Here is a 27,590-nt window from a genome sequence, read left to right on the forward strand (position 1 = left end):
ATAAAAATTATAAATCTTAAGAAGAGAAAAAAAAAGTTAACAAAAACAACATTTATAGATTTAGTAGAATAAATAACTGACTTCTAATAAGGGAAAAAAGGAGAAGTTATTTTGAAAAAACAGATGAAAAGATAAAAAACATATGAAATAGTAGTAATGACAACAATAGAAATAGATAAATATAGAATTTATAACAGGATGTCGTGTTTGTTGGTTGAGTTTTCCAAGTTGTAAGTTACTGCTCTTTTAACTGAGAGTGGAATTTCATGAACCGTTTTTTGATGAAGTAGTCTATTGATTACTTTTGTAGTTCCCGATGTAATTGGCTATTTTTTACAAACCAAGGGGCATCCACATGGAGGTTTAGGAATGCAAGAAAGGAAACAGAGAACTCGTTTATTCTCCAAAGCGCTCCAAATTATTTACAAGAAACAGAATGTCCTTTTTTTTAACGAGCAGTGGTCCCAGTATTATCAAGAATATTCCTATTGGACCTGGATAAATTTGAATTAAAATAAAAAAAACATTGATTGTTTTTTAAAGCTTATTCTTAAGCATTATAAATTGGATTAATTACCAAATCGCTTAATTGGCCACGTCGCTTCGGACTGCAGCGATATAATACCAAAGGTCCAATTTTCGATCACTTATCGATATAATAACAAATTTGTCTTATTGATGATTTTTATTGCGCTAATGTTTAGGTTATCGACAGTTTTTGGCTTGTTCACTTACATTGATGGTTTCAAACAATCCCATAAAAAAAAAAAAAAAAAAATCAAAGATATCAAGGAGTCACATGATCCTGAAGGTTGTGGCCTGTCTCCAAAACTCTAAATCGCGTTAAAGTTATTTTTCAATTAATCGATTGTTCTTCTGGCAGCATGACAGCTAACGCTTTTCTGTAGAAACTATTTTTCTTAAAGATCTCAACAAATAACGAATTGTAGGTAAAGTAGTGAAATTAACAAGTTCGTTGATTCTCCCACATTCTCGGATATCAATTACATATTTTTTAGGGTTTCTCTTAGATTCTTCTGCTTTCTGATTTTCTTCCACCCATTTATCTCTGTGCTTGAGGGTGCTTCTCGCCGTTGGAAACTTGTGTTTCTATCTCTGGTAACAAGTAGGTGTGCTCTACTAGTGGCGATTAAAGATTCCATCCGTGTTCTTCTGAGCTCACTTTACAGTGTACTTACACACAACCGACACCGACACTGAGAACAATTTCAGTACACATCCCAGGATCACTTCCCCTAGGAAGACTCGATGCTAGGTGTATAGCCGATAACCAGTTGTCTCGTAACGGGGCCTCCATTTCTGGGCCTATCTCCCATAAAGGAGTACAGTCGATTCAAAGTATTCTTCCCTCACACACTCAGTCATCAATTTCTTATTTTTAGGGTTTCTTTCACTAATTTTATAATTTTGGGTCTTCTCTCAAACATCCAGTTGCCCATTCCATATTTTTGAGGTTTCTCTCGCATTCTCACACATAAATTAAATATTTTTGGATTTTTTACTTAAACATTCAGTCACCGATTCTAAATTTTTCTATTTTCTCTCACAATCGCAGCTACTGATTCCATATTTTCGGGGTTTCCCAGATTCTGAATCTACATGTTTGCCACCAATCGCAAATCCAAGGCTTGTCCAAATGCTTGCTAACACAGGAAACAACAAAGGTGTATCGATATTCATATGTTTGTATGTTCTATGTCCTAGAAATTTTTTTCAGAAATTTGTTAATTTAATTACCTAGACATATAATGTTTTTAAAAATATATATTTTTGCTACATTAAATCAAAAATTAGATGCTAAAGTTAATTAACAAGATTTCAGACAATGTCGATTGTCGATGATAAAATCGATAGAATTTTAAAATATATCATTTTAATCTAGAGTTAATTATTGAATCCGAAGGGAAATTCTTAAATTAATTAAAACACAGAAATCACGAAGATTTATCTGTTGGCAGTTCTAAAACAATGCTAACTGAACACAAACGATGTTTGATTTGGGCCCAAATACCGACACGTAAGCCAACTTATAGCAGCCAACCTTAATAATCCTCCCACACGCTTGCGCATTCGTGAATTTGCCCTTGTTTAGCAAACGTTTAGAGACACCTTTACAGTCTCAGTCAAAGATGTTCCACGTGTTTCAAATATTTTGAGTGGAAATGTTTGGACTAAGTTGATCAAGTTCTGGGGAATCTAATACCATTCTTATTGGTTTCAAGCGCCACCTGTATTCTCTTCCTTACTTTTCCTTAACAACATAATTCACTTCTACCACACATTAAAGAACCTAGGACTCACCTTCGACAAACACCTCTTCTGGCATAATCATATTCCCCTCATCACCCGCAAACCCCGTCGGCTCCTAGTATCCTCTCTTGTTTTCCACCACTTCGACTACGGTTCCTTGTTCTACGGAGAGCTATCTGGAGGTCCAGAGTTGAGACTGGAGAGACTCATGCATTGCTTCGTAAGATTTATCAGGCGCTCTCATGTCTCCTGTTGGTATACCGAGTTGAAGTGGCTCATTTCAACCTCCTGAAGCCATGTCTCCTTGGTGTTTTCTATTTCAAGTTTTAAAAATTAAAGACCGACCTATATCCTTGATCTCTCACTCATCCATTCATTCATTAAACACCAGATCCCAATTTATATATGGTCTCCTATAGAACTGTATCCGTTAGCAAATCCTTCGTCATACGTGCAATCTCCTTCTGGAATTCTCTTCCCATCTCCATTCGCCAATCCTTTTCAATCCTTTCCTTTAAACAACACCTTTTCCTTCACCAACAACATAACCAAACCTCTGCATCATTGTGATTTATGTATAGAGCCATTATTGATTACTACTATAAATTATAATTTAATCTTAGGTTTTTATGTTATTTCGACATGTACACTGAAACTATTTAAATGTCTGCCAGACAGTTAACCTTAATTTGTGAACAATGTATTTATTCTTAGGGGACATTTCTCCGAGAATAAAATTATTTTTTCATTCATTCATTTATTTCTGGTTATTCACGAAGCATTTATCTGTTGAACTGTTAATTAGATTTTAATCATTTCAACCAACTGATATCTGTATAGCGACTCCTGTTCACAAATATGGAAAATTTACTCATCAGTAGCATTTCTGTCATTTGCTAGATGATTGAAGAAAGGAAAGTTAATCAATGGAATACAAATTTAAATAAAAAACAAAACAAATGTATAATTCATCGCGTTGTTGAACTCCTAAGGGCAATATTTACTCCTACCGTGTCGTGATAGGAAATGACAACTACTGATGTTAGACACTACTTGAATTACTACTGCTTCAGGTGAACTTTATGACCCGTCGTCAAACAAGTACTCAGAAATTTTATATAATATATATCATTGTGGAACGAGGCAGGTAATACAAGTTTGAACTAGTAGTTATTCTTTGTTGAATATTATGCATAGGGTTTAGTTATAGTAACTGTCTGTCTCATGTTTATGGTCGGGTGGAACTGACTTTGCGAGGCATCATCTAGGTGTCCTCTTGCCAATCAACGATCCTTTAGAAATATTGCATAATAGCACAAGAGCCCTGTGGAAAAAAATTCAGTTATGTATCATTACTAGTAAAGATTGATAAGTCTGCCAAGTATAGTTAAGTATATTAGTATATTAGTATACTAGTATAGTTATTAAAAATTGACAGTTATTTCAAAATATTAATTTTTCATTCGGAGCTCTATATCTTTATAACTACCAGCTATACTAGAAGACCTAAGAGATCATCATCCATAGTTGGATACATTTGCTAAAATACGAGCACTAATAATGCCGTTTACGATCAACAGTTCTCGAGATACAGTTTTTTAAAAAGCAACATTTACTGAAAAATCATTATTTACTGAATTTATTGTGGGAAATCTTTATCACAGAAACTATGATATATACTATTAGCACTCAAATTAAGGTGCTATAAAGTAGTTTATTGCATTTACCTTCATAGGAGTAGTAGTTTTTATGATATTTACTAAAATAAATTAATTTATAGTTGTTCGGAAAAATTTTATATGCAAATATCATACTACCTCTAAGATAGTACGTGTCACAAAATACTTCATAGTCAAAATTTAATTTAATTTAAATTTAAATTAAGTTTCCCTATTTTAAGTGCTGGTAGACATATGCACGTCTTATGGCTCTAGAAATATATTTTTTTGTAAATCAAATATTTTATCCGAACAACTGGAAATTAACATTTTCTGAATTTATTTTGTGAAATATCATAAAAACTATTACTTCTACAAAGATAAATATTATAAACTATTTTATAGTAAATTTAACTAGCTTTAACTTGAGTGCTGGCAGACATCTGTACATTTTATGGTTTTAAAATAAAGTTTTTCATAAATCAAACTTATCGTCCAAACAACTATAAATCAATTTATTTTAGCAAATATCATTAAAACTCCTATTCCTACAAAGGTAAAGGTCATAAACTACTTAATAGCACATTTAACCAGCTTTGATTTTGGTATTAATAAACATTTGTACGTCGAAAGGATTTTGAGATATAGATTTCTCAAAATAAATTCACTAACAACTAATCTTTTAATACATTTTGATGAAATAAAAGCTATATCTCGAGAACTATTGAACGTAAAAAGCTCTATTAGGGCTAATATTTCAGAAAATTTACTCTACTCTAAATAATGTTCTCCTAAAGTTTCTGGTGTTGTTGGTAGTTTTAAAGACATAGAGTTCCGAATGAAAAATTATTTTTGTTAACATTTTGAAACAGCTGCCACTTTTTATTCACCGTACCTAATATTGGCAGACTTATCCATTTGGACTAGTAATTATACGTATACAAAATTTTCATAATATTTGCTAAATAAATTAACAAGGTAATGATTTCGAGTTATTTCGACAAAACTTTTGGCTAATGAAAAACTATATCTCACGTCTAGACGTACATATGTGTTCCTACATTCAAATTAAATCTAGTTGAATGCACTATAATGTAGTTTTCAATGTTTATCTTCGTAAGAGTAATAGTTTTTATATTTCCTAATAAATTGATTCAAAAATTTGATTGCTAGTTGCTCGAACAAAATTTTTGATTTATGAAAAACTATATCTCAGGAACCATTAGACATATAGATGTCAGCAAACAAATTAGAGGTAGTTTAATGCACTATAATGTAGTTAGCAACGTTTATCTTCGATAGGGTAGTATTTTTTATGATTCATATCAAAGAATTTTCCATAAATTATGTCCAAACAACTAGAAACATTGTTTTAGCTCTCCGAATAAATTAAAAGAAATAAAACGATCTGTAAAACCATGGTCAACATCCTACCGCAACAGCCGTAGAGAGGAAGTTGCTCTAACCCGCTTGAGAATAGGTCATACTCTCCTCACGCACTCTCACCTAATCAGAAAATGCCACCTTTAACGTGCAAATATTGCCAGTCCATTCTCACGATTTGACATATTTTTGAAGAATTCACTCACAATAAACAGGATAGGACTCACCCCAAATTTATCAGAAGCTCTCACAGATGAGGAAGATAAAATTACATTAGTATTTGAATTTTAAAAGCACATCGCCTTCTTTATAAAGTATAACTCTTTGATGTTTAGTTTTTTTTTTATTTATTTTATTTTATTTTTTTTTTCTTTTATAGGCGTTGATGACTAGAGGGGACGCCTTTAAGCAACAATCAACAACAACAACATTGTTTTAGCATATATCATGAAAACTACTATCAAGATAAGCCTCATTAACTAATTTAAAGCGCATTAGAATTGCTTTAATTAGAGTGCTATTAAACATCCGTAATTAATAATTTTTCAGTACGTTTTTTATGATTTTGTTTTAGACTGTATTTCGGGAACTATTTAGCGTAAACAGCTCTGTTAAGGCTCATATTTGATTTCATTTACTCTAGTTTGAATGATGCTCTATTTTCTAGTGGTCTTGGTAGTTTTAACGATATGGAGCTCAGAATGAATTTTTTTTTTGTATTGAAACAGTTACCATGTTGCCAGACTCATCAATTTTAACTTATTATACATAGTTTTCATTAAATCGATACAAAATTTAGGTGAAATAACTGACTTTTTTCTCCTCTTGGTCTCTTGTAGTATTATCTTTAACTTTAAATGACATGTTAAAGGAGTTATTTATCATTATATTGGTATAATCATATAGTTTATAATTATTATAATTAGTATTATAGTGAAACAAGCAGTTTCCAGTGCCACGAATAATGCAGATTGACTTTATTCCAACGGGGGCAATGGACGATCTGAAAGGAAATGGTTATTGGAATAGAACCGATAAGGATTCTACTTTTGTTCAGGAATAGTCGAGCAATTTTGTCCCAACAGAGAGCAGGCTGTTATTGTGTTGTGTTTTGTATCAGCCAAAAACACAGAGAAATATAAGTTATTAGCAGAGCTGGATTCACAATTTCTAGGTTTAGGGATGTAGATAGATTAATTAAATACAATTAAAAGATTGATATAAATTTATACATAAGTTTTTTTTAAAGATTTTTTGTTTTTATTATTTTTATTTACTTTTACTTATTATTTGTTTACTTCTTTTACTTTCATTATGATTATATCCTATGTTGTATTAACTACCCTAATATTTTCTTCAGTATATACTCGTATTATTAGTAACGATATGTATCATTCTATTTTTACTTAATTATTCCTAAATTAGAAAATTATTATAGTTATTATTATTATCATATTTCTGTATCTTCCTCTCATTGTTTTTCATTTTTCGTCCTATTTTTATGACTACTTCCTTGATAGGCGACGTATTTGAAATAGAAATATAACCGTTAAACGGCTCAATATTGTCAATATCTGGTTAACCTATCGCTTTGAACAGGTAGGTCCTGATTTGTTCTTTGTTCATTTATTATTTTTATTTATATTTATTCTTTCACGACGTTTATTTAATCTCTACTTTCTTCTTAATTTTTTTTTATTTATATAAGTCTCCGGTACTTTTTTATCTGTATATTTTACGTATTTTTAAAAAATTATTCTTACCATTGTTACGTAATTTTTTATTATTATCATTGTTTATTCAAGTTTATTTTATATTAATACTATTTTATGTCTACCTTCCTTTTATTTATATATAATTTTCTGATCACTTAATTTTTACATAATATTAATCCTACCTTAATTTACCTTATTGTATCATATTTTTGTAATGTTCTTTTACAGATATATTTTCAGTAGCCCCGATGAAGCCCTGCAAAGTTCAGACATCAGTGCTAATAGGCATCTGTACGTCACATAGTTCCTGAGATATAGATTTCTCAAAATAAATTATCTAATTACTGATATTTCAGTACATATTTATGAAATGTTGCTTTTTAAAAGGCTACATCTCGAGAACAATTGGACGTAAATAGCTCTATTAGGGCTAATATTCCAGCAAACTTACTCTTATTTGAATAATGTTCTTTTAGATTTTCTAGTGTTTTTGGTAGTTTTTAAGATATAGAGCTCCGAATGAAAAATTAAGGTTTTGAAACAGCCGCCATTTTTTATACCTATACTTAACAGACTCATCAATTTTGACTAGTAATTATACATAGTTTTCAATTAAGTTATAAAAAATTGGGATGAAATAACTGCCTTTTTTCTCCTCTTATACTACTAGGCATATACTTATCTTATATACTAGCTTCTTATTTTGTTCGGTATTGTTCCCCGAGATCCAAAGGGACTAAAAAAAAATTCCGAATGCGAATCTAAAGCTAAAACGGTTTTTGATTTTTAACGATAGGTGATTTTTTTCCGATCTTACTCGTCTTGAAGGTGCAATAGCTAAAAACTGTTGTTGTTTTTTAATGGATTGTAACAGTTTTGGGTGAAAGGTGAGGAATAGTTTAAAAATAAAGGACGAAATTGTTAGAGGATTCAATTTTCGTTAAAAATTCATCATTACAATTGATAATTAGTCTATAAGAATTCGTCTTCATGAAATGGATTTGATTTTCCTCGATGATATACAAATATTTAACGGGACAATGAATTCTCAAAATATTTTGTTCATAAAATTTGTTTCATATTCTATACCGTTAAAAATAGTGTAAATTTTTGACAATTTACGCCATCAGAATTTGTCAGATTAAAAAAATCTTTAAAGAATTAGTTTCGTGGTGAGAATTCTTTATAAAAAATATCACTTTCCTCTGGAAATTCCTGAGCTTGTGCAATGAATATGAACAGGAAAACATTACAAAATCGATTTCTCTACCAAAATAAAATTCATTCACCATAATTAAAATCTATAAAGGTTTATTTCGAAATTCTCAAAACTCTGGAAAAGAAGGGGCGAGGGGATGGATCAACTGAATCTTGATAGATTTATTGATTGATAGATATTACAATCTGCCACATAGTTGTGGGCAATAGGTAATAGTGATGAATGATCTCATACATACTAAAATAAAATAAAATAAATAAAAAAAAAAATAAAAATCTAAAAAAAAAACTCTCTTAAAATATATACAAACAAAAGAATAAACAAGATGAACATAATCAAACTATCTGTATGAAAAATAAATAAATAAAATAACATAATGATAAAATAATACATACAATATTTACACAATCGACCTGAGGATCCCTGTGCCCACTCTATCCCCCTCTCGCCGCATCACTGGTAATGCACTGAATCTTGAACATTCTATATTGATATCTATATATTTTTTCTTTAATTCTACGACAGGCACTCTGAATTATTTTCTATATATAGAAAATTAACATAGGATAATTTCTATAAATTTTAGTGATTAATTGTGATATGGTAGACTGCAGTGAGATAAAATAGACAGCCATTCCTATTACGTCTATGCAGTCTCTCTTTTTTATTTACGAATAAAGAAAAAATTTCTCTCCAGTGCCATAAACTAACTACGAAAGTAGTTTTTTTTTGTTTACCAACTTTCTCCATCTCCAAATTCAGTTATCTAAATGTTATTCTTAGATTCAGTGCCAGAACAACCGCTTTCGGTATTTTCTTTCCATGTGGGATTGGACTGAATTAAATTTATTATTTCACTGTATTTTTGCTCAATTAATTAACTTTATAATGAGGTGTTAGTAATTGACCTTAGATTAGTATGAGGAGTGGTGAGAATGTGTTCACCAAATAAACAAAACTTATTTATTTGAGCCAACGTTTCGACCTGAATTTCAGGCCTTCGTCAGGGCTGAAAAACAAAACAAAAAATGAGATAACAACCATAACTCAGAGAAATATAAAATTAATTGTATAATAAAAGTAAACTAACTTTGAAATATATATAATAATAAATTAAGTAGATAGTGATTGATTGGTGATAATCGAAGATAAAATATAATATTATAGAGGTAAGAATTATACAAAATAAATTATAAAAAGATTAAAAAAACAGAAAGTGTTCATATAAATAAAGAAATAAACATAACGAAACTTGTGGAAGGAAATTTAAACGATGATTAATGTCAACAATAATAAAAAATAATCAACACAATGAAATATATGTATAAATGGGCTATAAATATATAATACAATGGGCAAGAAATAAAAACGGAATATATGTTGTAATCGATTAAAGATGTACTGTAAAGCAGATAAGTAAAAAAGTAATAAGCTAAAATAAATAGAGAATGTCCAGAAAAGTGAATAAGAAGGAACAAAGGAGAAGAGATATTGAGAATGAATGAATGACTCTTACTTGCTTAGACAGAGGTTCTGTCTGAAGAGATTGGATTCTAACCTCACCAGTAGGGAGTGGGAAAAAGATACGTTAAACCAAGTGGACATTTTTACCGGAAAGTACAAATAACTATAAAAGACCTATGTTTAGATGACATAAATAAAGTAGATGAAAAGCAATTAAAGATTTATAGAGTAAAATTACAAACTAACTTGTGTGAGCAAAAGGTCATAAAATTATAGACATATATAATAAGGCCTGAAATTCAGGTTGAAACGTCGGCAAAAATAACTTTTGTTTATTTGCCTATTTTTGCTGACCGCGTTCCAATCTTCTCCTCTTATTAACTTTATATTTATTTTTGTCGTTATGCGATTACTACACATATTTATGTCACATTTTATAACAAGGTTTATTACACAAATATGTATAAGCCATACGGCTGAGACAGGAAGCCCGAAGACATCTTCTTGACAAGTGACGCGGCATGATGGGACAGCGCCCGAGGGTGTAGGGAACCAACCAAGCAATGAGGCTGCAGATGACATCATGGCTCCTCTGTATATCACCTTACCTAATAATATCTGTGTAGTTGTGTTGAGTGTTAATAACTCGATGTCTATCCCCATTGCTAAATGCTCAGTTAATGTGTTATGTAGATATGTTTCATTCAAAGCATTAGAATTATTATCCCATAGCTAGTGTAATGAGAAGTATGTTGCACTTATAGTGGGAAGAGGGAGTAGTTCTGAGCTTAATTATACATTAACCTTCCAAATAGCACGCTCATAAATAAACACGTAATACTATGAGGGTCCCAATTTTTCTTATTATTTTATTAATCCTAGTAGCCTCAACATTCCATTCTGTTATTCATGTTATAGATATAAGTAGTGGGTTTTAAAAATATTTAGGGAGAAAAAAGGTAATCTATTATCCCAGTCTTGTTATATGGCCGCACCTGGTTATGAGTCTTCTGCCTCTTCCACGTTATTTGCAAACCTCGCAACCTACATTTGTACTGTCTCTTATATAGATCTTCTTGATGCCTGTAGTTTTAATAACATAGATTTCTGAAAACAATATAATCAGGACACAATTAACGTTTTCTACGTCACAGTAAATAGGTTATTAAACCATTCTCTCTCTATCAGCCCAATGTTAATTCCATTTGCAACTTGTTTTATATTCAAGAAAATTAAAATAATTAATATACATATAAAAAAAGAAGACAATTCAGTCCGAGTCGTCCAAGTTTCTCTGTCTATTTTTTTTTTTATTATTATTTATTTATTGTAATTTACAACTGTACAAAATAATACCATAGGTAAATATGTAGTATGTTTCATATACACTTGAAAATCTTGGGAAGGAACCACCCATTGGTGGTACTTCAAATATTAATTTAAACTAGAAGGTCCCCTGGCCATCTTCTTTTCAAACGCCTCGGGGGATTATCAGGGATTGTTAAGGATGAAAGATTAAGAATTAATGGGTTAGGATGGTTAAGGAGTTTGGAATAAAAAGACGCATATCTGTTTTGGATCAAATCTGCAACGAATGGGATGTTAAGGTCTTTATGAATGAGTTTATTTGTGACGTAATAAGGGGCATCAAGGATTTTGGATTGTAACGATTGGATGCGGGAAGAATTTGATGGTTTGGTGGAGCCCCAGAGCTCAATTCCATATCTCCAAATTGATCTGATTATTGTAGTGTATACTAATTTTTTGTAGTGAATGGGAAGTTTAGAGCGTTTGTCAAGTAAGTGTTGTAGCAATCGGAATCTACGAGCAGTTTCTTGTCGTTTCAGTCTTGTGTGTGGATTCCAAGTAAGTCTCTTCTGTCTATTTAAAAATTTTCTCTCTTATTCCAAAACATGTCTTCTCTCTTGTTTCTTCCTTATTCACTTTTCCGAACATTCTATATTTATTTTATTTTTTGCTTTGTAGCATATATTTTGTTTTATTTGTTTTCAAACGTATCATGTAAATCGTTTTCTTTCGCACATTTCACAATGTATTTATCCCCAATAGTCACCTAAATATTGTACTATTTTAATTTAAATTACTCATTATTTAAATTTTCTTCCGCACCATTCATTATATTTGTTTCATTATTTACAAGAGCACTTGTCTGATTTTTATAATTCTTACCTCAACAATACTACATTTTATTATCCACTATCTACTTAATTTATTGTTATGTATGTTTCCAAGTTTGTTTGTTATTACTTTATTGTTCTTTTTATTTATTTTTTCATATTCTCCGAATTAAGGTTATTTAGTTTTGCTTTTCTGCCCTGATGAAGACCTGAAATTCAAAGTAGTGAATCCATATCTCAACGTACAGATGTGTATTAGCACTCATATTAAAGCTAGTTTTATGAGCTATAAAGTAGTTTATGTGGTTTATTTTCGTAGGAGTAATAGTTTACATGAAATTAGCTAAAATAAATTGATTTATAGTTGTTCGGGCAAATTTTCATTTACCAAATTCATATTCATATGTGAATATCATAAAAACTACTACCCCTACGAAGATAAATGTTATTCCTTTATAGTAAGTTAAAGTTCCTTTATTATGAGTGTTGGCAGACATATGTTCGTCTTATGGGTCTAGAGATATATATTTTCAAAAATCTAACATTTTATAAGAACAAATAGAAATAACATTTTGAGAGTTCATTTTGTCAAATATCATAAAAACTACTACTACAAACATAAACAGTGTTTGCTATGTTATAATAAAGTTTCCATAAATCAAACCTATTGTCCGAACAACTATAAATCAATTTATATTAGCAAATATCAATAATCCCACTATTCCTTCGAAGGTAAAGGTCATAAACTACTTTATAGTACAATTATTTAGCTTTAATTTGAGTACTAATAGAGGTTTGTACGTCGAATGGTTATTAAGATATAGATTTCTCAAAATAGATTCACTAACTACTGATATTTCAGTACGTTTTTATGAAACGTTGCTTTTTAAAAGGCAATATCTGGAGAACTATTGGACGTAAATAGCTCTATTATGGCTCATATTTCAGCAAATTTACTTTTCTTTAAATAATGTTCTGTTAGAGTTTCTAGTGTTGTTGGTAGTTTTTGTGAAAAAGTGCTCCGAATGAAAAATTAAGGTTTCGAAACAGCCGCCATTTTTTATTCCTCCTACTTGGCAGACTCATCAGTTTAGACTAGTAATTATACAAAGTTTTCACTAAAGTAATAAAAAATTGGGGTGAGATAACTGCCTTTTTTTTCTTCCCGGCTCTTGTACTAACAACTTACTGGGCAACTTAGCAAACATATCATGATATTAAGAAAAAATTATGTTTGAACCTTTATATTTGATTCATTTTACGTAAATATTGATCGGCTTACCCTCTGACGCAGTGAGCTGCCGTGAGAACATATCTGTCGTTAATGAGCATCCCCCCGCAGTAGAACCTGTTGAAATAGCTCAGCCTCACCATCCAAGGAAACTCGTTTATGTCTGTCTCTTCCCCTCCCACGATCCTCGTTGCCACGTTCGCCTCCCCACAACCTGCCAGAAAAGGATATATTAATTATTTATGAACAAATTTACAACATTATAATATAATGTATATATTAAATACATTTAAATAATTAATTATTTATATTGGCTTGTAGACATCAACTAACATCTGTGTCCATGTTCTTTTTCTGTTTAGAATTAGTTAACTGCTAAGTGGGTCGAAAAGCGTTTTCATTTTTTCTGGTTTCAAATTATTAAATATTACACAATTGAAACTATTTAAAATAATAGATTAATAAGGAGTCCCATAGCAGTCAAATATGGGATGTTACGATACGTTACTGTAAAATGTTTAATTGTCCAGTTAACATAAACATTGATTTTTTTAAATTGTTGAGGTGAGCAAAACTACCAAGAATATCAACTATTTTATATTTTGTGCTTGTACAACTTTTGCCAACTACAACATATACTCTAATTTTTTTTTGTATAACTAAATTTTTTAGAAAATTATTATTCAAAAATTGAGGAATCAACTTAACAGACAACATATACATGAAGCAAATTAAGACAGAACTAAAACATATTTTAATAGAACATTTTTACCTTAAAATATTAATCAATGTAATATGATACAAAAAAAATAAACAATAATCATGCGACCAAAAGCAATATACAAAAAAGGACGGCGAATAAAAAAAAAAATGTGGTTGTATAAAAAGTTTTTTAGAGTAAATGTGGACAGATGACAAGATTACAAAATGGAAATTAAAAAAAAAAAATGACAAAGATAAGGATACAATAGTCCATGAATATGGGAAAATATCCTGAAACGATGTACAAGCACAAAATGTAAAATAGTTGATATTATAATTGGAAGTTTTCTTCACTTCAACAATTTATAAAATTAATATAATCAACTTCCTAAAAATGAAAATCCAGAATTTAACATTGAAGTTGAATATAATCAAATAATAATTTGATTTCACAATCTAGTTTTCACAGCTTGCTGGCTTTGAAGGAGAGTGCGTTATCCTATCCAATAAAGTAGCACTAGGCTACTTCCACCCTTAATTAGGTAAAAACCTAGCGGTCGACCATGATTCTGACCAAATCACCTCCTTGCCCAACCGTTGCTCCAGTAACTGTGCTTCTTAACAATGTACCAAACCCCTGACCCTTCCTGGGTTGTAGTGGTACGGATTTTAATTTTTTTTATTACTCTTTTTTAGCCCAGATAAAGCCCTGCAAGTGAGGCGAAACGTTGGCTCAATATATATAGTTTAATTACTATTCGAGTTTTTCTTTAACTACACCCGGACCATCTTCCTTATATTACAAAAAAAAAAGAATAAAAAAGTATAATCATTGGGCTTCCGAAGGTATTTATTGGAGCAACAAGGTTCAAAATTGCGTGACCTGTAGCGAAAAAATGTTGTTGTTGTATCTCAAAGCTAATTGAATTGGACGTGTGAAGTTGTTGTAGCGGATAATGGACGAATCGGTAGGAAAGTAATCAGTGCTAAACCAATAAGTGAAGAGAATTCCGAGTGCGGGCCAAAACGTGATTCGGCGGAATGAAACACTCTTCCCTAATCTATCCTTCGAGTTCCCTGATCATTGTTATTTCAATTCCATCTTCTAGCCACATCAATAAGGCGTTGATAGAACATCATCCTGAAAGATCCGTTATCGTAAGCGCCAGAGCCGTACTCAAGAAAAAAAAAGTGATGTTGAACCTATGTTCCGGTGTACACCATCAATGTGAATGCTTTCAGACCGAAATTGAAATATATTTGCGTTCAATATTGTTTTCGCGTAGCGTAAATAAATAATGCTTGGAATTATTACTCATTGGTTTATTATTTATTATATATATTGAGTAGGATTCATTTTTCACTATTAAATATCAATGCAAGACCCAGCAATAATTCGCAATTGCTATATCAGAAGAGGTGTATATCATTAACACTGTTCAGATTTAAGTGATTTTTCGTATTAATTTAGACAATTAGATTATCTATGATATTGTCATATATATATATATATATATATATATATATATATATATCGTATAATACATAAAATATGAAAAGCTTTCATATAATAACCTTCATTATGCTTCAACATTAATTCTGTATTGAAACAATTCACAATAACTGACCTATCGAAGTGTAGTAAAGGATTTTTTTTTTAACATACAACCCATGGAACTTATAATGTAAACATTGAATTGTTTACTTATCATAATATTTGGTAAAACAATAATTTATAAATGCTCGTTATACAAGCACATAGACAACTGACTTCAGTAAATAAACAGCTGGAAATCAGTACAATTTTCATTTATTTAACTTTATTTTTTTCAAAATTGTCCAATCTTTATATTTTCTGACTAATTTATAAAGTATGATTTATAAGAGATGATATCCTAAATTTAAATGACCAAACATGGGAGGATGATCGGAGAATTGGCTTTTTATGTTACATGAATGTACCGAAAGATGCGTTTCATTTAATATTCACTAAATTTAGTACTATGTTATTATTATATCAGCAAGTCTCCTAATTTTATTAAATAAAATGATCTTTTAAATTATATATTATGATGTATCTCTTCACTTTCTTATGTGAGATATTAATTATTTTTCTATTTATCTTTATTATATTTTTTTATTTTATTTGCGTTTTTGATTTTTCATAAACCTTTATTTATTTGTTTATAAACCTTTTTATTTATGATATTTATGTACAGATATTAAATAATAATGTTGTTCGGAACAATTATAACAAACACAAAAAATAATAGATTTATTATTATTATATGAATAGAATTGGTAATATCTAGCTCCGAAGATCTCCGTTTGGTGTTTTCGTAACAAGAAGCAGTACAGGAGAAAAGCCGCAGACTACGAACGGACTGATTTTATTTTTTAATTTTTATTTATTGCTATTTACAACTGTACATTATAATACATTTAGTAAATCTGATCTAAGTTAAATTGGAGTGTTACAGGCGTGTAGAGAAACTACCCATTGGTAGCCCTCTAATGACATTTTACATTAGCTGGTCTCGTGGCCATCTTCTTTACAGGCGCCTCGGAGGATTGTCAGGAATGGAATAGGATGCAAGATTAGAAACTAAGGGGTTTGAGAGTTTATAATGGAAGGAGTGATATCTGGTTCGGGCTAGATCGGTTACATAGGGAACATTAAGGTCTTTATGTATGATTTTATTTGTGACAAAGTAAGGAGCATTGAGGATTTTACGAAGGATTTTGGATTGTAAGGATTGAATACGAGAGAAATTCGAAGGTTTAGTGGAGCCCCAAAGCTCAACTCCATATGTCCAGATTGGCCTTATTACAGTCATGTAGATCAGTCTTTTGTAATGTGTTGGAAGTTTAGACCGTTTGTCTAGTAAGTGCTGTAATAGTCGAAATCGACGTGCAGTTTCCTGTCTTTTCAGTCTGGTGTGAGGATTCCAGGTTAATCGCTTGTCCAAATGTAGTCCAAGGTAGCGGATTTTTAGGAGGTTTTAGCGGTAGGAGGTTTACGACGAAGGGTAAAGATTTTTTTTTCAATCAATTTTTAGATTCTATTTATGTACGTATTACATTATTATATATTTATATCTCCTGTTATCATGAAACGCAAAACTTTGAGTAAGGACTAATTTTATGTTTTTTTTCTAAGGGCGATTACAAATGAAAAACGCTACTAAGTATACGTAATAATTAATTTAATAATGGTTTAATATTTAAATAATTTATTCTTTATTGAATAATAACGAATAAATTTATTTATTACAAACAACTTTATTTCGGTTGTTTGGTGGAATTTATAACCCAAAAGCAAAAGCAGACAGATCTCAAGACAACCAATACGCCGGCACCTGCCCCAAGTCTCCCCTCCCAGGAGTTCCGTTGGATTCTCTTTTCAATAAGACCCAGCCATTGTCAATGCCGCTGTTAATATCTCAGATCATCTTTTCATCCTCGGTTTAGCTTTGTCGCCTGGACGTTCCTTTGAAAATGTGGCCGCCGCAATCCTGTCCCGTTTGGACTAAGAAGTATGCGAAGAAACTTTAGGAAATGCAGCTGCATATATTGAAATTAAATGAGAAATAGTTTGTTATTAGAGGACTAAGTCCCTTTATAACAACTATAAGGTAATTGTAATATTACAATATCTTGGCCAAAAACACTGTGGCCGCACTTAATAATGACTTATATAATTGCATTTTACTAATTTTAGATACAAAAAAAAAACCTAAATGACTAAATACATAAAAAACTAAACAAAAAAGAAGTGCAATATTTACAAATAATAAATGATAGTGTTTAATAATTATATTGTATATACTATTAAAATATTGGTTCAGTTTGGAGACGTAAAAGGTGATTAAACAGAAGGGTTTTAAACGAGGGAAGGGTTGATACATGACATATGGTAGAGCTCAAGTGAAAGACAGCTCGGGTAAAAAATGATATAAATTTTCTGAACTAGCTTATGCATGATATTTTTTTCTTTTAATTATCTATATATGGAATTTATAGTAATGGAAGATATATTTATATGGGGATCGTCAAAAATTTTAAATTCTAGTTTTTGACGGATATACGTTTTTAATATCAAAAACGATTTTAATTAAACTTCCTAAATCAATGTACAATTAAGTTTTTTTTCATATGATAAAGGTTTTATCCTCATTGAAATAGTCTGGCATAGTTATTTTTTTTAAATCTGATTTTAAATTGTCTTTAATTTTCGTTTTTCAGGAGGGTACGGAAAAAAAAAAACTTAAATTTTTTTATTCAAAATAATTAACCATCTATACATTTTTATTGATAATGAAAAATTGTTAAATATAAATTATGAGAGCATTTGATAGTTAGCTTGTGTGGCAGCAGAGAAGGTTCAAAAATGAAGTTGCCAAAACTGCTGGCCAGTATTAAATAAATAAATAAAAATATTACCAATAAATATTGTTTTATTTAAATGATAAATTCGGAAATAAAGAAAATTCCAAATAGAAGCATAAAAAAAAAACAAAAAAAAAACAGGATTTATTTTCAGGTTATAATAAAAATTAAAATAAGAACTTTAAAAAAAGATAAGATACAATATTGAAAATGTTACTGATGAAAAAATTAATCCTTTAATTAAATTAAATTAACAAAAAAAAAGTTAATGGGTTGGAGCTTTGAACTCACGATCTCTGACTTCGTAGAGCGATCTCGTCTTCGCTGAACAGTTGTTATTGCAGACTGTGTCACTATGTCCCTCTGAGGGCTGAGTAACTAACAATTACACTGACATTACTGTCTCTGACTAATTATCTGTTAGGACTACTTGGTCCCTGGTACTGATAGTACAGGAGCCGGGAAGAAAAAAAGGCAGTAATTTAACCCCAATTTTTGATTACTTTAATGAAAACTTTGTATTATTACTAGTCAAGATGAGTCTGCATAGGTAGGGCGAATAAAAAACGCTGTTTCAAACGTTAACAAAAATTAATTTTTCATTTGGAGCTCTATGTCTTTAAAACTACCAAACAACACTAGAAAACCTAAGAGAACATTATTCAAAGTTTCGTAAATTTGCTGAAATATTATTACTAATAGAGCTATTTACGTTCCATAGTTCTCGAGATATTTCTTTTTAAAAAGCAACGTTTCATTAAAATGTACTGAAAGATTAGTAGTTAGTGAATTTATTTTGAGAAATCTATATCTCAAAACCATTCGACGTACCGATGTCTACTAGCATTCAAATTAAAGCTAGTTTAATAGACCATAAAGTAGTTTATGACATTTACCTTCGTAGGAGTAATAGTTTTCATGATATTTGCTAAAATAAATTTATTAATAGTTGTTTGGACAAATTGTCATGTGAAAAAGTTTGATTCATTTACAAATATCGTAAAAACTACTACCCATACGAAAATACGTATAATTAACTACTTTATATTTTATTTCTATAAATTACTTTATAGTATAAATTACCTTTAGACTCATCAATTTAGAATAGCAATTGAACATAGTTTTCATTAATTATTTAATCAAAAATTGGTAGAAATAACTGCCGTTTTCTCCTCTTGGGCTCTTGTACTATAAGCATTAACCCGTAATACACCAACTGTTTACAAACTTAAATCTACTCTTCATTCTACGTCACATACATATAAAAAAAATATATTATATGTCCGTAAACTATGTGTTAAGTGTTCCTATATACTTTTAAAAAAAATATATTTTTTTCTTAACTATGGAAGTCACACGAACTTGAATTGAAAGTAAATTATTTTTTAAGGTTGAAAACACATTTCCGAAAATAAATGTTGTAATATAAATGTATTATATACAATTGAAAAGCCAAATATTATAGAAAAAATAAAATATAAGATATAAAATCATAGGAGATAATGGAGAATAACGAAATATGCATAAATAAGGTCCGCTTAAACAGGAGTTAGTTTAAGCAGACGCATGCACATTAAATTTTCTCTCTAACAACAGATATCTCATCCTCATTTAAATAGTTTTACAGGGCTTAGATGACTAATTTATATTTATTAAAATTTTGCAACGAGAAATATTATTACTAGTACTTTTCTAAAAGCTTTTGATATTGGAATGGAAAGGTTCCTTTGGAAAATTAGTACGGGAAAGTATTGCTACAGTGAATAATATAACAACATCTGTTCTGAAACGAGCGAGGATTAATAAAAACTCGAAGTAGGGCGGTAACTGAAAGTTTCATCGCACCTTCCTACATTAATATTAAAAATAAAATCTGGTGATGTGCGCGCATTAGAAACCTTTGATTTACAACCCTACATACAGTGCAAAGTATTTTGGAGATTGGTGGGCTAGCTTAGATGTAACAGCTATTTTGGTGATATTAAAAATATATATATATATATATATTTTTACGACCAGATAAGGTAAAAATTATGAATAAATATTTAGCTGTTCCTACAAAATTTATATTTTGGAGTTTCTTCAGGCGAGAGTTACGAATATAAAGTTTTTTACCTGACAATAATAAGATCTAATAACAAAGATAAGGAAGTCGTAAGGAAGTACTGTATTGAAACAATTCAATCTGACTGCCATATCAAAGTGTGGTAACAGGAGTGAAACAAAGTTGATACTCGTTTTTAGCACCTCCAGGAACTCTTAACAATGAATTTTCGAAAAAATCGGAAAATAAAATTTTTTGGTCCAAAATTTTCGCCTTTACTATTTACTAATTAAACAAATTAGAACTGGAGTGAGAAATACTTTATTGAGCTATGCTGCCCAAATACATTGGGTCGCTGCAATTCACAGCAGACCATTCAATCCATGATAGCACATATATACACATGATAAAACAAAAAATAATATGTCCCTAGTTTTTCCTTTTACCGTCAATACTCGTCTTCAGATCTAAACATTACAAATACTGAATACAAATATTTTAATTTTTTTTTCTTTTTAACAATTTCAATCCTTTTAATTTTATTTCATCTAATTGACAAATTTATCCTCCCTAATTCACTCTCTCAAACCCTCTCCAGTGATCCGCTACCCTTGTTTGATCCGTTGAACAAATTAAACGAATTTATCATCATGTATCAATAAAAAATCAAACCAAAGACATAATAGTCACAGCAGTAGATCAGTTTATAAAAATAAATAAATTAATTAAAAATAAAACTAATATATAAATTAAAGTGGTATTTTTGCCAACCCCCGGCGGCTACCTGAGTTTCCGCCGCGTTCTAACCAAGGTGGGGGTGTAAAGATTCATTCCTCGAAACCGCCGAAAAATGAATGTGAACTGCTTCAGATGGGAATCGAACCCACAACGTTTCGAAACCGAGCGCCCCAACCCGCACGTCCCTAATAGACACCCCTAACTGTATTCAATGTTATAAATAAACCAAAAAAAAACAAACAAGATAAAATTATTTTAAAACAATAATTCTTAATAAAAGATAATAGTAAATTTAATAACGAAAACAATGGCATTTATGGATTTTAAAAAATAAATAATTGACTTCTAATTGAAAAGAAAGAAGAAAATGAAGTTAAGAGAAAGAGGAAGAGAGGGAGAGAGAGAAAAAAAAAGATATTCAGATAAAATAAGTAATACCTACTGAGCAGTGCGATATTTACAACCAATACGGAAGTGACGCTCATCAATTTATATTTTATATTGCTAAAATAAATGATAACTTTTTTAAATTTAGACGGAAAAATTTATTTTGGGTATATCTTATTAGACCAAAGCATTGGATAAATGAGGATACATGTAATTATTAATAAAATAAAAAGAGGTTTTAATCTTATAATTAATGAATGATCTGGGCAGAATAGCCTGCAAAAGAAATTTTTAATTTTAATGAGAGGAAGAAATTATAATTGAAATTGTTCTTGAGGATGGCTGAAATGGCCGAAACGTTGGACTGGTGAAATAAAAAGTGTTGAGACTAAAAAGGATACAATTTTTTATTTATTTAATAAATAATTACCTGTCTCAAGAAATTGAAATAATATAATTAATGATAAAATTAAAGTTAATAACGAAAACAATGGCATTTATGGATTTAAAAAAATAAATAATTGACTTCTAATTGAAAAGAAAGAAGAAAATGAATTTAAGAGAAAGAGGAAGAGAGAGAGAGAGAAAAAAAGAAGAAATTAAGTTAAAATAAAAGTTCAGAGTGACAATAACAAAACTCATAAATATAGATACTTATAATAAATATATATACTTATAACAGAATGTCCTGCAGCAGCCTAAGCTTCAGTCTTTGGGTTGAGGTTGGGTTGCTTAAGTTGTAGATCAGTGCTCCTTTAACTGTCGGTAGCTGGGAGTGGAGCTTTATGAACCTTTTTTTGGTGTAGGTCTATATTGCCTCTATTTGTAATTCGCGATGCAGTTGGTTAATTTTATATTGGTGAACTTCGTTGGATTCGTTTTCGATAAAGTCGAAAAAATATGAAAAATCGATTCTATTAAGTGGCCCTTTGGGTCAGTCGATTTTATCGAAATAATTGCTGGCACATCCCAGGCATATAGTCGCCTTAAATATATAACTTCAGTTTCGTATGATTTTTTGATTTTGAGACTGCTCACAGACCATTTTGCGAGACCAAGTTTTTTTTGGACTCGGGACCTCAAAAAGATGTATTTCCGTCATAATCTCGACTTCGAAATATTGTAAGACAGCAATACTTTCCTTTACTATATATTCCATATACAGGTAAGTGAAAGTAAAAAAATTAACAATTATTAAAAAATATAATGGCATGTCGATAAATACCATAAAGCGTGGGTCGTGACTAAGAGTTGAACCAAGCCGTGAAAAGATAATGCGGTAATATTAAATGCAGCTGAGCTAGATTCATCTATGTAATTTGAGGCCATCAATAAGTCGCCATTACAGAAGAGGATACCAGTCCGGGTCTAAGGTTATCCCGGCAGATCTAGAAGAGCCTGAGGCCACCATGGGAACTGAGTTCTCATGATAAGCTCTGGATCATATAGTACATTAATATATATTTCATAAATATTTTATACTCATATATACAGTTACATATTTTGTAAATGCATGATGGATTATATGAATACATATAAAGGTAAGTGAAACCTAAATTTAAATTACTGTCGCCTATCTGGACATACGGAGTTGAGCTTTGGGGCTCCACTAAACCATCAAATTCCTCCAGACTCCAATCCTTACAGTCCAAAATCCTTAATGCTCCTTACTTTGTCACAAATCAAGTCATCCATCAGGACCTCAATATTCCATATATTGCCGATTTGGCCAGAACCAGATACCGTTCCTTCCATAATAAACTTCTCAACCACCCAAATCCACTTGTTTCTAACCTGGCTTCTCCTTCATTACCTAATAATCCTCCTAGGCGTCTGAAAAGAAGATGCCCTCGAGATCTTCTCCTCTAGAAATGTTATTGGAGTTCTATCAGTGGGTAGATTCTCCACATGTTTTTATCATGTCAATATGTCACCTACAGCAAATTTACTTGTTGTATATATGTGTATACATTGTAAATAACAATAAATAAATTATTAAAAAAAAAAAAAAATTACTGTCATCTGATTGCGTTAAAGTTAAGAAATTTTTTTACATAAGAACTTGTTTCTCTGAAAATTAAACATTTATTTATTTATTAAAAGATTTTGAAAAGTAATGTTAAAGAATATATTAACTATTTCAATCCTCCATCGCTTGCTTGTTCAAGGCGTGAGTTATTGCGTTCGAAACTAGGCGGAACTGCAATCTGCATCTCCGGTGCATATATACCCACTTTTCAATAAACTGGAAAAGCTCATATTGGTTCCAAAAGTAGGGAATATCGCGGTCAACATTTACTCTCCCCAGTGATATCGTCCAAACATATACTACCTACCTACATTTGCTAGAACGAAAATTGTCAAGCAGACTACTCTGAAACACTAGGCACATACACCCTAGACACTACTGCAATCTGATTTAGACATACAATAAGAACCGATTGTATGTTCGACAATGAGGATGCAATTGATGTTCGATAGTCAATGAAGGTGCCTCATCATTATTCATCATGATTGTTATATAACATTGAAGTTATCAATTCAACTATTAGCAAATGATAAATTGTACCAACTTTATTTGTTTAATTTGAACGTTTTATTCTTGGTCGTTCACAAAGGTCAAATTAATTTAAGTATAATCAATTTTCATTAATTTATTAATTTTGTCCATTGATCGTCCTATAAAACGTCATTAGTATTTCAGAAGGTTAAAAGTAAAAGAATACAAATTACAGTTTACAATACAAAAACTGAAATTATATATTTAAATCGGGTATATGTCTGGTATGGGAGCGCGGTGGCACCGTGGTTAGGCGCGATGGTACTAATTCCAAGGACTCGGGATCGAATCCGGTGAAGTAGAAAACTGTTTTATGTTACACTGTAGCTGTGAGTCAACGCTGTAGGTCCTGGAGCCCTCCTGGGGTCCATCTACCCTCATAAATTACTCTTAATTGGGTAAAAATCCGGCGGTCCAACGTGATTCTTGCACACAACCGATGATCTAGTAACAGTACTCCCTTAGAAAGTACTGAGCCCCTGACCCTTCATGGGTTGTAGTGTTACAGATTTTAATTTAATTTCAATATGTCTGGTATATTACAACTTAATCCATAAAATCGACTGACCGGAAGTTCTTTATGTAATCGATTTTTCATTTTTTTTAAATTCTAAAACTAAATGATGAGGTGTAGCTAAGCGAGTTATAGCTAGGACCCGCAGCTTCAAAATCTCTGATGCAGACCTGAAACTCAGGTCGAAACGTCGGCATAAATAAATATATTTTTTGTTTACTTATGTTCTTTTTGCTGAACGCACCCCCGACCATTTTCTCTAATTATTAAATTTTGCTGCCAACATATGCTCATTGTCAAGTGCTCAATGATAATTTTTTCTGACAAATGGTTTCAAGTCACCATAGTTATTAAATAGTCATTTTTAAAAATTTAACTTTATATATATATGCACGTTTCAGTTGATTGGATAGCTGACTCATCAAAATTATTCTCAGTATTTTCGATGTCGATTCTATAAGAATTCAGTGTTGTATAAATGGTTAAGAGGAGAGTGTAAAATTTAGGAAATATTTTTATATTTCACATGTCTGTATGTGGTCAGCCTTGCTCAAAAATGAAAAGTAGTTTGGAACTGAAATTACATATTTAAGGTTGATATAGACAGAAATGACAGGAAACTGCTCGTCGATTCTGACTATTACAACATTTACTAGACATACGGTCTAAAGTCCCAATCCATTACAAAAGACTTATCTACATGACTATAAGGCCTATCTGGACATTTGGGGCTCCACTAAACCATCAAATTCCTCTGGAATCCAATCCTTGTAGTCCAAAATCCTTAATGCTCCTTATTTACTAGTCATCCATCAGGACCTCAATGTTTCATATGTTGCCGATTTGGCCAGATCCAGATACCATTCCTTCCATGATAAACTCCCTAACCACCCAAATCCGCTTGTTTCTAATCTGGCTTTTCCTTCATCACCTAATAATTCACCTAGGGGTCTGAAAAGAAGATGGCCTCGAGATCTTCTCCTCTAGAAATGTTATTGGAGTTCTATCAATGGGTAGATTCTCCACATGTTTGTATAATGTCATTATGTTACCTATAGCAAATTTAATTGTTGTATATATTTTTATACAGTTGTAAGTGAAATGAAATAGCCTTTTATTTATGCAATAAATAAAAATCAATACAAAATACAATATAAACATTTAAACAAGATAGAGGGAAAAAAGAAATAAATAAATTTATCTATATATAATAGTTGACAAAACATTAATTTCTATCAATTATCTTTCCATCTTTCTGTATCCTTTCCTGCATAAGCCTTCCCTTTCGGGAGTAATAGTCAGCACTTCCCGGGGTGACCGGCCCTATTGGGAGACGAGTTCTTTCCCTTTTTTCTTCCAGACATCCCTGTCCCTAGCAGCTTTCCACCAGATAGGTCCTGCCATCCTCTTGAACATATCGCTCCATCTTTTCTTTTGACGCCCTCTTCTTCTTTGAAGGTCGTATGGAGTCCATTATGTGGCAATTTTTGACCATCTTCACATCGAAGGAGATACCATGCCCATTTCCATTTTCTCACTCTTGTCATCTTCAGTGAGTCCTGTTTCATTCTGGATTCAAGCATTTTTTATTCTATCTGTTTTCCTCACATTCACAAAGCGTCTTCCAATATTATTTTGCCACACCTGTAATTTCCTCTCCTGTGACCTATGGGCTAATGCAACTATCGAAGACCTGCCTTTTAAGGTCAATACCTGTTTTCCCTTCATCATATGCCTGAGGGACCAAAACTTTTGCCAGACGAGTGCCAATCTTCTCTGGACCTCCTTTGCTCCTCTATCCGTGAATGATATTAACTGACCCAGATAAATAAACTCTTCGACATTTGCCAAATTATGGTTGTTAATTTCACACACCTCTTTTACGCCATTTGTCATAAATTTCGTACAGTTGTAAATAACAATAAATAAATTTTAATTATATTATTTCAAAATTTTTTGAGACAAGGTAATTATTTATTAAATAAATCAGAAATTAGTATCCAATTCTGTCTCAACACTTTATTTTTCATTAGTCCAACGTTTCGGCCTTTCTAGCCATCTTCAATACAAAACTCCTCCTCACATTAATTTACAATTTCTATTGCAGGCTATTCTGCCCAGGTCATTTTCTTTATTCTAAGTTCAAAACCTATTTATTTAAAATTTAAAAACATTAACATTTATTTTTAATTTTTTAAATTTTAAATAAATAGGTTTTGAACTTAGAATAAAGAAAATGACCTGGGCAGAATAGCCTACTAATTTTTGATTTATTTAATAAATAAATAAATTATTTAAAAAAAGGGTTGATATATGCTTGGAATGTGACATCAACTTTTTCAGTAGAATCGACTGATCACAAGTACCACATTATACCCTCGATTTTCCCGATTTTCACAAATAAGGCTCATACAATTTTGATTAAAGTATATTAAACCACCATAGTTATTAAATAGTCAGTTTTTTTAGTTTACCGTAAACTATATTTATGAACGTTTCAGTTGATTGGATAACTGACTCCACAAAATCATTCTTTGTATTTTCGATATTATTATATAGAGGAGTATGTAAATTTTAGTTAACTTCAATATTTTTATATTTCGCATGTCTTTATGTGGTCAGCCATGCTCAAAAATGAAAAGTAGTTCGGAACTGAAATCACATATTTAAGGTTGATATAGATTGAAAAGAGAGGAAACTGCTCGTCGATTCCGACTATTACAACATTTACTAGACATACGGTCTAAATTGCCAATCCGTTACAAAATACTACCATAGTTTTATATTTTTCCATACTTTCACTAGAAAGCATTGGTTTAAGAATTCTAGAAGATGCTTTATAATTACCCAGATAAAAAAAAGAAACCCTTTAAAAAATAATAATAAATAAATACTAACAGTAAATAATATATAAATACTCAGGATAATTAAAGTTTTAGTGGGTTTGGTGGTTAGGGAGTTTCTAATGGAAGGGATGATGTCTGGTTAGGGCTAGATCGGTTACATAGGTGAACATTGAGATCCTGATGGATGACTTGATTACAAAGTAAGAAGCATTAAGGATTTTATGAAGGATTTTGGATTGTAAGGATTGAATACGAGAGAAATTTGAAGGTTTAGTGGAGCCCCAAAGCTCAACTCCGTATGTCCAGACAGGCATTACTATAGTCATGTAGA

The 27,590-nt window shown here is 31.0% G+C and overlaps 1 protein-coding gene across 2 annotated transcripts in view; it reads right to left on the bottom strand.

Moving 5' to 3' along the window:
* LOC106677151 (trypsin-7) overlaps nt 1-27,590 on the bottom strand; it is a 107,992-nt gene that overhangs the window by 19,234 nt on the left and 61,168 nt on the right. For both annotated transcript variants that reach the window (XM_014414885.2, XM_014414886.2), the window contains exon 3: nt 13,131-13,293. In XM_014414885.2, the coding sequence (XP_014270371.1) occupies nt 13,131-13,293 (163 nt within the window). The remainder of the gene's footprint in view (nt 1-13,130; nt 13,294-27,590) is intronic.

This window comes from Halyomorpha halys, unplaced genomic scaffold (genome assembly GCF_000696795.3).
Source record: "Halyomorpha halys isolate HHAL.00 unplaced genomic scaffold, Hhal_1.1 Scaffold88.1, whole genome shotgun sequence".
NCBI lineage: Eukaryota > Metazoa > Arthropoda > Insecta > Hemiptera > Pentatomidae > Halyomorpha > Halyomorpha halys.